At 41.1% G+C, this 14113-nt stretch overlaps 1 protein-coding gene across 1 annotated transcript; it reads left to right on the top strand.

The window, feature by feature from the left end:
* Window positions 1-962: 962 nt before the first annotated feature.
* Window positions 963-12427, top strand: QRFPR (pyroglutamylated RFamide peptide receptor). Its single transcript, XM_068154091.1, has 6 exons — window positions 963-1302; window positions 6534-6692; window positions 7239-7300; window positions 7916-8151; window positions 9741-9838; window positions 11712-12427. Exons 1-6 carry the CDS (start codon window positions 963-965, stop codon window positions 12110-12112), a joined length of 1296 nt encoding a protein of 431 aa, XP_068010192.1. The 3' UTR covers window positions 12113-12427.
* Window positions 12428-14113: the final 1686 nt, after the last annotated feature.

The following is a 14113-nucleotide window of genomic DNA, read 5'->3' as shown; positions in this document are numbered from 1 at the left end:
TGGAAGACAAATCAATGCTTATTTTCAACTTGACCTATTGGAACTTAACTCCCATTATTATCCATGTTTAAACTGTGGTGGCATTTTCTTGACTGCTGTTGTAACCAGTTAGCTAAACGCAATTTAGCAATCTGCATAATCTTACTGAAGCAGCTTAGCCCGTTAGGTTGAGTGGGTTTGAATTCTCACAAGGTTCTTCTGTCAGGAGTCATTACTGCTGGTGAATGTGTGCCCACCTGGGAGACGAAACTTTAGGAGCCTCGTGTAGTATCTTACTGAGCTCAGTGGATGAAACTTTGGAAAATAATTTTTCTTTTTAAGTTTTGGCTCATCATCACAAAAAGGTCGGATAAAATTCCTCTGCTGCCTCGCTTGGGCTTGGATCGGAGCAGCAGCAGTGTGACCCGCTCTCGGTACTCCCACTGTCCCCTCACGCAGACCGTGTACCTACCAGATAGAAAATCTCTCTTATTTCCTTCTCGACCTTTTATTTCCTTCCAAACGTGACAAAAGGTTGTCGTGGTAGTTGCAGGTCCCAGTGCAGGCAGCTTGAGCCCCTCCTTGAGGAGGCACCGGCCATAGAGCCTGTCAGGGGTGCTGAGGAAAGGGCGGGCAGGGGTCTGAGAGGAGCCGCGCGCGCCGGGTCACAGCCGTCCCGCTCCTGAGCGGCGGTGCTGGGGCGGGCACCCACTGCGCGCCGATTGGCTGCCGCCACGGTGCCCGTTGGCCACGGCAGTCGGTAGAGGCGACGGGCAGTGTTGTTTCCTTACAGAGGTGGTCGTGTTGTCTTGTCGTTCGCGGACTGCTTTCAGCTGTGGGAGTTCTTCCTCTGCTTCGCGGTCCGGTGCTGGCTGTTTTGCCTCTCGCCCCGGCAGAGTGCCGGAGGGGCGGTGGTCTGGCGATGGCGGGGCGCGGGCGGCGTCACTGAGGCAGAGTGAGGAGGGAGTGGGGAAGTCGGCGCCATGAGGTCCCTGAACATCACCCCGGAGCAGTTCGCGCAGCTCCTGAGGGACAACAACGTGACACGAGAGCAGTTCATCGCCCTTTACGGGCTACAACCGTTGGTGTACATCCCGGAGCTGCCGGGGCGCACCAAGGTGGCCTTCGTCCTCATCTGCGTACTCATCTTCGTCTTGGCGCTCTTTGGCAACTGCCTGGTGCTCTACGTGGTGACCCGCAGCAAAGCCATGAGGACCGTCACCAACATCTTCATTTGTTCGTTGGCACTCAGCGACCTCCTCATCGCCTTCTTTTGTGTCCCCTTCACCATGTTGCAGAACATTTCCTCCAACTGGCTTGGCGGTGGGTGTCAGGCGCGGGGCAGCCGTTAGAGGGAGGCGCGGGAGGGCGGACGAGGAGGCGCAGCGGTGGGGTAATGCCGCCATCCCTGGAGGTGTTCAAGCGGGGATTGGACGTAGCACTTGGTACCATGGTCTAATCATGAGGTCTGTGGTGACAGGTTGGACTCGATGATCTTTGAGGTCTCTTCCAACCTTGGTGATTATGTGATACTGTGACCATGAGGCGCAGCGGTGGGGTAGTGCCGCCGCTGAGACACCTGCGTTTCCCTCTCGCCCCGGGAAAGGGACCCCGAGGTATGTAAGGTAGCCGTGTGAGGAACTCCTGGGCAGCCCTTGCCTTTGGGGTGAGAGCTCCGCTGAGGAGGAGCGCGCGTGCCCCGCTCTGAGGGGGCTGCTGGCGGAGCTCTTGGTGCTTGCGCGGGGCTGCAGCTCTCGGGTGAGAACTTCAAACATCTGCTGTCCCTGAAGCCGCTGGTCGCCTTTCAGACATTTGAAATCTTGTATCGTTGGACTGGAGCGTTATCTCCGGGTGTGTAGGTCAGTAACCTTAATCTGTGCTTCCGCAGAGTTAAATAATGGGTGCGCTGCTTCCTCAGGTTACGTTAAACCCAGTGTGCTTTAGTGCTTGTGTTCGTTAGAAGTTGCAGTACGTCTGTGAGAAACTATACGTCGTGTGGTGCTGATGAGGTAGTCTTGTGGTACTTTAGCTGGTTTTTTCTCACTAAGTAATGAAAGCTGTCTGCCCAGTGAAATATCAGTCTCCATTCAGCTTAAGTTCCTCTGACAGCACTCCACTAGGAGTCAGATCTCCTTAACCTTCTGTGAGGAAAAAGAACGTGTCCTTTGAGAAATGAGGAGAGTGAGGCAACATGCACAGTTTATGTTAAGGTGATGCATTGTTCTTACAACATGCTTTTATGTTGGGAATTGCGTTGTATTCCTGTTGATGTGAAGGACCCTGAGCAAGAACTCCTTGATGGCTAGGGGAAAAAAAAGGTCACTTTTTTCTTTTTATTGATGCATTCCTTTGTGAAAGTAGTAGAGTAACAAAGGTGAAGTAACACAGCAAGTGGTATTTATCTTCCTTTACTTGGTCTTAGAAGAGTGTTTGACAATTTTAAGTGGAAAAATAAAAGTGATTGTTTTGCAGCAGACAACGTTTAAAAATATTTTTCAGAGTGTTTCAACGTGAGCAGAAAATATGATCATAAAGTGAAACAGTTATGTCTCAATTTTCAAGGCTTCCTGTACTCCTGTTGTTGGGAGAGAGTGAAGGTTGCCTTTAGAACATGAAGATTTAATTTCAGTACATTCCACAAGCTAGAATGCAGGATATGAATTGACATGTCAGAAGAGATTTTAAAAGTGCACAGAAATGGCCAGTGAGAAATGGGCTTTATTTTTGTCTGAAAACCAGGAACTTTTGGGGAATACAAAACTCCAGGGGCTACTTACTGATAGCAAGGACAACTGGTTTATGTTCTGACAAGCTGTCTTTATGGAAGGCAGCCTCTATTTTATGACAGTACAGAGGTTGAACCCCAAAACTAATGAGGATGTATAAATAAAAATAAATTGATAGCTATACTGCTGGACCTTCCTTTTGACTACTGTAGTTGCAGATTTCCTTCCTCAAAGAATAATACAGCAGAAAGTTACTGGTGGCATCAAGAGATGTCATGTAGAAGGAAGAAGACTGAATGGATAAACTTTCCCTAATGAGGTGTGATTATTCTTGCTGGTAAATAAGACCCTGGTCTGTCAGCTTGGCCACACATCTGACTAGAATCAGCTAAAAGCTGAGTGGGATGAAGCCTCCACCTGAGGTGAATTACAGCATATGTGTCACAGGCATATAGAACAGTATGGTGCAAGTCTGTGTTCCATTTACTTTCTGGTACTGAGGATGCTTGGCAAAAACCTAGAAGTAATGAACATAAAAGGTATAGCTTAGTGGCGACAAATGCAGTAGATAGATGCTTTAAAGCATGCTGCATTCTGTGGGGTTTACTATGCTTTTTGTCTACCCTCTTTGCTGTGCTAGAGTATCTTCAGTGCAAGTGGATCCCCACTTTAATTAACTTTAACTAGCGCATAGTACTGGAGGACGTAAGTAACATAATTGATCAGTGTTACCCTTCAGTGTTGGGAGTTTGTGTGCGTGTGTAAACTAAAATTCAGGGGAGCAAATGAGATGTAAATGGATGATACCTGATTTCTGAGGTTTACACTGTGAAGTGTGATTATACAGTGATTATACTGCAAATCAGAGCTTGCCAGCCTGGGAGGAGTCTTCTGCTTGCTAGCTTTACTAATTTAATTTTCTTTTTTGCCTTCTGTTTTGTAGTCTGAAAAAGCTTATTCTCATCTACTTTAAACAACATCACTGAGCAGTGCAAACTCCAACTTTGTGAAGAAAAGGGTGATTTGACTATGCAATATACCCCTGCTGGAGTAAAGTGGTGCATCCTGTGACACTTAATGCTTGAAATATCTTTGAGTTTCTGAGCATTTAGTTACTTTATATCTGATTTATTTGCACTTGCTTCACTAAAACAAGCATCAGTACTAGATGTGAACTGAGATGTGTATGTTTTGTATGTTGATTTTGAACTGGTTCTTTATTTCCATGCTTGTTCTTTCTCTTCTTTCCCTCTTTAGAAACCTACAGCAGAGTGGGAGAGGTGAGTGGAACAGCTGTAGACTGCTTAGTTAGTTGAGTAGCAGTGTTGTCTTTGCAGCACTGCCTGGAGTGACTGAACTGCATTTAATGATGTATAATATAATAACCCTGGCAAAAGATAAGGGCAAACCATGAGGCAGACCTAGAATTATGGTACATCTTCTGTGTGAATTTCATATCTAATCAGTTAGAATATGTCTTCTCAAGACAGGCATCAGGGGGTGTCTTTTCCTGTCACATAGGGAGTAGTGAGTGATCAGAGGCACTACTGAACACCCAAGCAGCTCTTTAGGTGCCCTTGCATATCATGTTTGGCCTCTATCTGCCACTCAGGAGAGGAGGATGTCTTCTCTACATTGTTGTCGTCTCAGGTGCTCCTTGACATGGCAGTTTCCTCTTCTTTAAAGGCTTGGTTGAAAGCCAAGTGGCATCTTCTACCCTGTAGGGTATTTAGCATCCTTTCTGTTCTTTACCAAACGTCTTGCATGAAGCACTGTTACCTTAAAGCTTAAATATTCCTTTCTGAGGGACTAGAACTAAATCTTAGATTGGGAGTTCACTGGGCCTTTTGTGTCTGATATTCTTGCATACCTGCAGGTTCTTTGCTCTGACTTGCTTCTGGAATGTTCTTTGATGAAGAGCTTCCAAGTACTCTCAAACTGATGATGTGCTGTTAGGGTTAATACTAGACAACAGAGCTGGACACAAGAGATCCAGTTATTCAAATATCTTGTTTTCAAGCTTTTTTCTAACTTTCCCATTTAAGTTGTCTAGACTTGCTGTAAGTCAGGTCAGGAATATGAGAATATTCTTTATTTTCCTCTTGCGGTGTGAGAGATTATGCCTTGGAATTTTATAGTTCTGTCTGTATTGGTGAAATCTTGCCTTTATCCTAATTTTCCCTGCCCTGCTCTTGTATATTTCAGAATATTTGCTGAAGAGTAGGGGCAGAAGTAAAATTCTGTATGATGATGGTTTGAGAAATTCACTGTAAAACTCTGCCTCAGTGCAGGTAATTATAGGCTTAGTTTTTTTACATATATGATATATTGGCAGAGTGATTTGCTTAAAAGCAGCAAAACAACACTGACAAAAGAGCATGTATTCACAGATTCCTTTTAAGGAATTTCTTACTGTAGATTTTGTGTATCATTAGCATAAGTATTCAACTTAGTGATGAGAAATATTTGCTATTGCATTAATCAAGCAAAGAAATAAAGCAAGATTTAGGATGTGGATAGATTGGTAACTGTTCTGTGTGAGATGGGATGTTGTTTTTCTTGGAGAACATACCTAGCTTTCTTTGCTTTGCACCCAAGGAGTCAGGAATGTGTTTACTGTTTCCCATTTTGCTCACTGCTGGTGAATCTGTCTTGAGAAGAGATCTGAATCTTTAACCTGTATCCCCCCCCAGAAAAAAAACCCAGTTGTACAACTTGTTTTTTCTACCACTGTTACAGACAGTAGTTTACTGCAGCAGTTTTGTGCTGTGGTAGCATTGCTTTGCTGCAGGGCTATCTTGCATCTTTGGTTTTACTTGCCAATTACTGAATTTTTAATCCAACTTTGATCCAAGTTTGCCTGAAAGCTGTGATGCCTCTTTCAGTGTTTTTGTAAACCCACAGGCAGAGCAGCTTCATGTGAGCCATGGAGGGAATTGGAAAGGAGGGTGGACAGTGTGGAATCCCTTTGTCAGCCTAGCCCAGGGTGTGTTGTCTCTGCTTTCCCATTGCAGGATGGAAGGAGTGCTGTGGACTCCCATTTTGCATGTAAAAAACATACAGGCTATTTGAGGTGCATAGGCTCATGATACACTGTTTTCTGTCAGGTTCTGTGGTTGACCCTGAACAAACTTAAACCACTACAGGTCTGTGCGAGCTGTACATAAATACAATGGGAACCTATATAGCTGTGAAAATGTAGACAGAAAATGGTATTTAATTTGAACACTCATTAACATAATGTGTTAATCAGGAAAGAGGTCTGCTTGGAGAATGGAGAGATGATGAAGAGACTGAAGTTTTCCTCTTATTTTGCACCTCATATATATATTGCTTGGTGAAATGATGACACTTGGCAGGTTAAGCATCAAAGTGTACAAGTAGAGTGGTATTTAAATGAGCAGTAGGAATGTCTTTGTAACAGCAGAAAAGGTAAACTTTTAAAGTGGGAACAGGAAGACCTCTATAAAACTGGAGAGTAATCTGCCAAGATAAAAACATAATAAATATGCCAAGACACAGGGATATTTGAAAACACATGATGGAAGACCTGGTCAAAAGTGAAACAGGAATAAGCATCAGCCTGAGAGAGCACACAATTATGGCCTTAGAGGTTTTGGTTTTGCAGTTGTGTGTATGGTGGAAGAATGACTCTTGGAAGCTGCATTTGATGAATGGCTGAAACAGGTGACAGCATTTGGCTGCTAAAATACATTAAAGAGTATTAGTCTGCTCATTTTGCACAATGGCACTTCAGTAATGAAGTCTGGTATGAGTAGCTTTGTCATCAACTGCAACAGCTGCATTTTTACTGTCTGATTTTTTCAGGTGCCTTTGCTTGCAAGATGGTACCATTTGTTCAGTCCACGGCTATTGTAACTGAGATTCTTACAATGACCTGCATTGCTGTGGAAAGACACCAGGGAATTGTGCATCCCCTAAAAATGAAGTGGCAGTACACCAATAAAAGAGCTTTCACGATGCTTGGTAAGATTTTAGGCATCTCCAGCATTTGTGTATATAGAGAAATAATGTGCAGTGTACCTGGTGTAGACATTGCATGACAGAACAGAAGGCTCTGATATAACCAGTGATTCAGAGGCGGAGTTATTGATAAGTCTGGTAACATTTATGCAATAGCTCAAGGACAGGGACTGTATGTATGGTGATTACTAGCCAAAACTCTGACAGTAAACTTGGAATTTCAAGTCATCAGTGTCACAGCTGTAAACAGTCCTTGTGTTGTTACACACAGAGAGAACATACATAATGCTGCTCATACAAATGAAATTGTCTTTACACTTGAATACCAATAAATGAAGGTAGTTTGAGAGGAAAAAAAACCCAATGATAAAAGATAATCTGTTATTGATGTGACTTGTGACTGATGCATGCCTCATGCAGAAAACTTCATTCCTTTTTTAAATTGTTTACTTTGCCTCCTGACCTTTTAAAGATGAAGCTGTTAAACTGTTCATACCAAAACTAATGGTGCTTGTTGTACAAAGTATTAAAAGCTGTATTTGTTTACAGGCATAGTCTGGTTGCTGGCACTTATTGTTGGGTCACCTATGTGGCATGTGCAACGGCTTGAGGTATGTTAGGTGCAATGGGAATTTACATTTTAAACTCAGTCCTTGCTGGATTTCTTTCTACCTTTAGCAATGAAATTCAATAAAGCCCTAAGAAGCAAGAGTGGATAAGAGGGAGTAGAGCTTTTGTTCTGTATGCCAACATGAGAAGGTCTAAGGATTAAGGCTTGCATGTACTGGAAGGAGGACTACCAGTAGGGACCAGTCTCATCTACTCTCCTCAGTTATGTCAAAGCACTAATTACACCTATGACTTCCATCGTGGCTTTTTTTTTTGTTTACAGATGCACTGGCATACAGCAGTGTTGGGCTTAAATTACTGTTTCAGGATGACATAGTGTTCCCTGAGATTTGGAAGAACTGTTCCTAGGTTAGAATGTATAGTTGCCCATTATAGTTTAACTGTTGTAAGGTTTTGGAGGACTGAAAAAAAAAAAAAGCCTTCTCAGCTAGAATCAACCTAACACTTAATGTGCAAAAGTGTTTGGAAGGAATTTATCACTTTGAAAAGTCTCTCTGTTGGATTTTGGTTGTTTTGTTACGAGGAGTATTTGGATGTGCTTGGTTTTTGCTTGGGGTAAACTCTGTTGTGACTTATCTCCTTTACGCTTGTTACAGGTTAAATATGACTTTCTGTATGAAAAGGTGTATGTTTGTTGCTTGGAAGAATGGGCCAGTCCAATTTATCAGAAGATATATACAACCTTTATTCTTGTTATACTCTTCCTTCTTCCACTGATGTTGATGCTTTTTTTGTACACTAAAATTGGCTATGAACTCTGGATTAAGAAACGAGTGGGAGATGCTTCAGTTCTTCAAACCATTCATGGGAGTGAGATGTCCAAAATATCAAGGTTTGTAAACTAAAATACAGTTGGAATTTTGTCTTCTGGAATTTCCCCCCCCGACAGTTCTAGAAAAAAACAGTGGAAAACAAGTAAATAAATCGGTCTGTCTTTATCTGTTGGGAAGTCTACAAACATAGACCAGATTTTAAAAGCTGGCTAGTTATTTAACACTTAGACTCCCAAATTAAGTTAACTTAAGCAGGTTGTTTTCTTTAAAGTATAGTGTAGCCACACATTTGAAGTCAAGCCCTTTCAATAAATGTCACATTATACATTGTGAAATGCTTGGTTTTAAAAGATGTAGGCCAGGTGTCAGAAGATGTTGTGGGGAGAATGCTGCTACATTATTTTTGTATGTTCTATGGAAAGTTCTTTATATAATTCTGAAACTGTGAACACTGCTTTATGATCCTATTCTAAGTTAAATGGGCATCTAGGAAAAAAAGAAGAGTTCATTAAAAAACTTCTTTGGTACAGTTTAACTTGATCTGCGTTCTAGAGTGTTTTAAGTATTCTCAGATGTGTTCATGTGAGACTGTCCAGATGGTTATGTTGTATCTGTGAAGTTACGAAGATCGATAATCATAAGCTTTGCTCTTTAGCACTAAATATGGGCTGCCCCTAGTACTGCTTCATGTTTTTTCCTTTCATTTGGCCAATTGATCTGTTGCTTGATGAGTCTTAAGCAGTTCTACTCAGTGAAGAGGAGAGAGGAGTTATCTCCTTAAGTATTGACTGCATGGAGAATGCTGACAGGCAGCTTAGATAGAAATCATTCCTTAGATACTTACCTAAGTTCCTAAGGAAGTGAAATCAAATCAAATCCTGTGAGACTGAGGGTTCAGTCTCACAGGAGTTATGGTGACATGAAATCTTTATGCTACTCCTTGGTTTATTTTCACATGGTGGGAAGAAGGCCCTGTGACTGCTACCAATGTAGTGCTACTTCTTTAGCTCAAGCACAAGATCTGTCTCAGGATCTTTAAATGTAATTGTATGAATTATGTATAAATTTGAATTATATATGAATTAGAGCTATAATTTAAATTATATGTCAGTTTGGGAATGGTGATAAATTCGTGTAATCCTTGAGTTTGTGAGATATTACACTGGAGGCAGGGAGCATGTTTCTTGGTGTTACTCTGCCTCACCTACCAGCAAAGGTTAAATGTTGCAGGTGTAGTTTTGCTTACTCTCTACCAAATTCTCTGTGTAATCAGCTGCATGGTGAGTGCTCCCAGATATAGGAAGAGACTTTTTTAGGCATGTGGGTTTTTTCCTTTAATTTTTCACTATTGGAACTGCATCTGCATGAATAGAGTGAAAATGCCTTGCAAGATATGCTAATATAATTGCTGCAGCTGCAAAGTGTGTTGCTTTCCCAAGAGAGTGAAATAAAAGGTGTTGATTGATGTACAAGATTTATGATACTGCCTTTTTTGTTTCAAAGGGGATTGTGTACTTCTGAGCACTCTTCCATTCTTACTTGCATCTGCAACCATCAGAACACATTTACTGATCTAACTTGAAGAGACACATCAAATTATCAGTCAATTCTTAGTGATTCAGCATGGAATGTCTTGGTGCAATTTCAGGAAGAAGAAGCGAGCAATTATTATGATGGTGACAGTGGTGTTTCTCTTTGCAGTCTGTTGGGCCCCTTTCCATGTGATTCACATGATGATAGAATACAGTGAGTATCTGCCATGTGTCCTACAAAACCTCCTTTTTTAGCTTTTTTTGGTAATGAAACTACAGTTTGTGAAGAGCTAGTACTGCTGCAACATTCAGCTGTAGCAAACTTCCTGCTAACAAAGGCTAATGCGCTTATACATTCTGCATCACTGTCTTGTCATAGAGATACATAGCCAGCACCAGATGAATTACTCTGAAGTCTGCAAGTGATAGATGTGAAGTACGCATGTAAAATGAGTACACATAAAAAACCTGTTATCAATGAATGATTTAAGTTGGAAAGGGCCTTTAATATAGTGTTTGGGAGATACCTTATATGTGAGACTAACTTGTGTGTCATCCACATCTCTTCTTCCCTGCTGTATGAATTGGAAAAAAAAGATAAACATTTCGGTCTTGCTATAAACCCTCCTTAACTTTGTTGCAGGATAAGTGAGAGGGAGCCCAAGCTCTATACCAGCTCTTTTAGAATGCAGACCCTTTAGAAAAGAGATTGTCATTACTTCTCTGAATTTCTACAGTCTAATCCAATCCTGAAAGAGAGGTTTGATAGGTCTTGCAAGACTCAAAAAGCCCAGTAAGACTTGACTATTAGGATGGTGAGTGTATCTCTGTAGACTCTTTCGATGCCTGTCATGCTGTCCTTATTTGCTGAAAGGTCAAAAGTAGTTGGCTGGGAGGTAAAAGTTGTTTCCAAGTATAAAACCTCTTGAACAAGTAGCTTTGCAATTCAAATATAATTTTAATTTAATGTGTGAAGACTTCTATTTGCATCCACTTAAGAAGTCATACTGCTTTGAATTAAACTGTTATGAAATATTTATCCCTTTTGTTGCCCTGTTTTTAATGACCTAGGTGTATTGGAAATAAAAATACTGGACATCATAGTGATAATACCCAACAAATCCAGCTGAATTTTTTCTGTGGTCTTGACTGGATACTGGCTTGAAAATGCCCTCAATGCTTGTTATGTTCACATTTTGCTACTTGCCTTTCTCTGAGGTCTTGTACTGCTCAACCCCCATCTCCTGCATGGGTACTAGGATAGCACATGATACCATGCAGCAGGCTATGTGTGGGAACAAGAGGAGGTTTTCAGTAGTTACTGTACTCTTCTTGCCAAAGGCAGAAATTGTTTCGTTATCGTCTGTCACAAGTTGTAGCAGATAGACCAGAAGTCCTGCAGCCAGTCAGCTGAACCAAGTAATGTTTATTCCTGGGCACAACCTGAAGTTGCAGGAATTGTCTGTATTGTCCCATGTTAAGCTTGCCCATAAAGTTCCATGAGCTGTTTGCTCTCTTTACGTTATTTCAGGTGCTACAAGGCCCTTACTTTATGTGCTGTATAAGTTTTCGTAGTATTTATCCAGAATTTGGTCACAATTTGAATTCAAGGAATTCAGAGCCCTCTGGGATCTCAGTGATTAAAAATAAGAGAAATGTGACCAAGAAGATGCCTTTTTTACCTCCATGAGCTGATCTGTGGCAGTGCAAGGAAGAAAGCCGTGTGTGGTCAGTTAAAGTACTTACACGTTTGATATGAAACTCAGTGCCAGAAGACCAGCTTAATAAATAAGGCCTATACTTAGCAGAATGGAAGCTTCTGTTGCTTAGACATTGGGCAAGTTGTTTTGCTCATAAACTGCCTCTTTCAAAGGACTCCCTCCTTATTTATGTGTAATCAAAGCAGGGCTGAGTTGTTGCTCTTGATTTTTCCTTCCTGCTGATACCCTGTTGCTAGTATTAAATTCCAGCAAGGTCTTCTGTTGATTTTAAACAAAAGCTTCTAAGGCCACACAGGATATAAACAGACTAAGCAGTAGGCATTTGTGCCATTCTGTACTTACTGCACATTTCTTTTTTCTTCCCAGGTAACTTTGAAAAGGAGTATGATGATGTGACAGTCAAAATGATCTTTGCAATTGTCCAGATTATAGGTTTCTTCAATTCGATTTGCAACCCTATTGTGTATGCCTTCATGAATGAAAACTTCAAGAAAAATTTTTTGTCTGCCATCTGCTTCTGCATTGTCAAAGAAAATTCATCACCAGCCAGGCATCTGGGGAACTCGGGGATTACTCTGAGGCGGCAAAAGGCTGCGTCTCAAAGAGATCCTGTTGACTCGGATGAAGGCAGGAGGGAGGCATTCAGCGACGGCAACATTGAAGTGAAGTTCTGTGATCAGCCAGCTTCCAAAAGACATTTGAAAAGGCACCTTGCCTTATTCAGCTCTGAGCTTACTGTGCATTCTGCATTAGGAAATGGACAGTAGCATCACAAAGGGTTTGAGTAAGGAAAAAGCATTCTCTTTCGATAACTTTCAATAAGCCATTTAAAGTAGTTTCCTACTTTGCATGCATGAGGGGAAGAATATTTTGTGGATTATTATAATACTGGATAATGGTTGAAAAAAATCTAATATATTTTATAAGGACAAGGAGGAAAACTTTGGAGAACACTATTACTGTATGATTTCCAGGAAAAACACCAAAGGTTTTTCTTCCTAAGCTAATTTAAGGCTTGTTTGTGCTTTGCTTTAGGTAAACTAAACAACTATTGCTCTATTTGTTCTGTGTCTGGATGCTGGCACATTACTGGACCATACACAGTTGAATGCCAGAAGACAGCATCTATGAAGAGAGTGCATGTGGTTTTTCTTGGACTGCTTGGAAATCTGACGTGGTCCAACATTGTAAGGTCTACTTTCTGCAGCTTGGAGATCAGAGGAGCTTCAGATCTGAGTTCAGGAAAAATGCAGACTGAGATGCAATTCTGTTTAGGAAAAAAAAAAAATTAAATTGAAATAGCCAGCCAGAATTTGACTCTGAAGAAATTAAGATCTAAATATTGCATGCATGACCAGATTTTGTTAACAGGAACCATAATAGAAATTAACAATGCATGCATAATTAATGTCCCATTTTTGCAAATTAATTATTGGGTGCAGATTTAAATGCCAGTGTGCTGCCCTGCAAACTGCATTGTTCTGCTGAGAAATATAGGTGCTGACAAAGTGCTGTACAAGTACGTGCAGATGCTGGACGTGAGGTCTGTAGAGTGAACACTGAGTTTAACTTGCAGATGTGCTTGGATACATGACCTTCAAGTTGGAATTGTGGTGTTGCCATTTTCTAGTCGAATATAGGGGCCAAATCTAGAGCCTGTTGGGGAACTTCAAGTTGAATATCACAGTCTTTTGACCAGACACTTTTCTGATGACATGCCCAGATTTTTCTCTCTCTCCATCATCTTCAAAGTGGATTAATTACTGTCCAAGAACAGGGCCAGTGTTCCACTGTTTTTATCCTTCACAGTAAATTATGGGGTTGAAATCCGTATAAATTCTAAATGGTTTTGCTCTGGGTGGATCAAATTGAAAAATATGTATAGGGATGCTTACAACAGTGAGACTGAGGGAAAGTGTGATCTAGAATGTTATGCTGTGATCTGATCCCATAAATGAGGTTTTGAAATACACAATTTGCAGCTCCAGCTGAGGTTAGGTTAATCTTTTAATAGCCTGTGAAATGTCATTACTCTTTTCTGTTATCCCTTGCCTCACCTAAGGGACTTTAGTGCTCCCAAGGCAATACATTTTAAGATTATTTTACGTTGTTACTTCACACTTCATTGTAATTGCAAACTTAGTCTAAATTATCCTTGTATAAATTGGAAGTAATCTGTTCCTTCTGTAATGTCTGCACTCACGACAGTGGAAGATTCCTGACTTGTCCTGACAGGAATTAAGAGCACTCCTATTTATATAAGCATATGTATTAGATTAAATAACAATTTTGGAGAGCTATGTCTAGGTAAAACAGCGTGAGTGAGGACAGATTCTGGTTTTTTTTTTTTCTGATGGCAGTCCAGTTATAACAGAGGGGTTGGATTATTACCCTCCCAATACACCTGCCTAAGTCACAAGCTCTACTAAATCCATTTGATGCCCTCTGAAAATAATTCTCACAAAACCAAAATAATTCTGCCACAAAGAAGTCTTACATAATATTTCTATTCTTCTGGGAGAATAGGAATTCTATAACAGATGCACTGTTACAGACAGCTATTGAGAGGTTTCACGCTCTTGTACTCACTGTTTTCATTGGTTTGGTCTATAAAAGCTTTTCTGTTCCCTCCAGCTAGGACTTCTTGCAAGATTACCTGGCTCTGAGAAAACTATGGTGTTGCAAATGCACAAATACTGAAGGGCAGTAGGAGGACTGTCTTCAGTGCTTTGGTTTATATTTAATCTAACTATAGCCACATAAATCTG

This window comes from Melanerpes formicivorus, unplaced genomic scaffold (assembly GCF_026170545.1).
Source record: "Melanerpes formicivorus ecotype bairdi unplaced genomic scaffold, bMelFor1.0.p_v2 SCAF_27, whole genome shotgun sequence".
Taxonomy (NCBI): domain Eukaryota; kingdom Metazoa; phylum Chordata; class Aves; order Piciformes; family Picidae; genus Melanerpes; species Melanerpes formicivorus.
The sequence above is the reverse complement of the archived record's forward strand: the minus strand, read 5'-3'. Positions and strand labels throughout refer to the sequence as shown.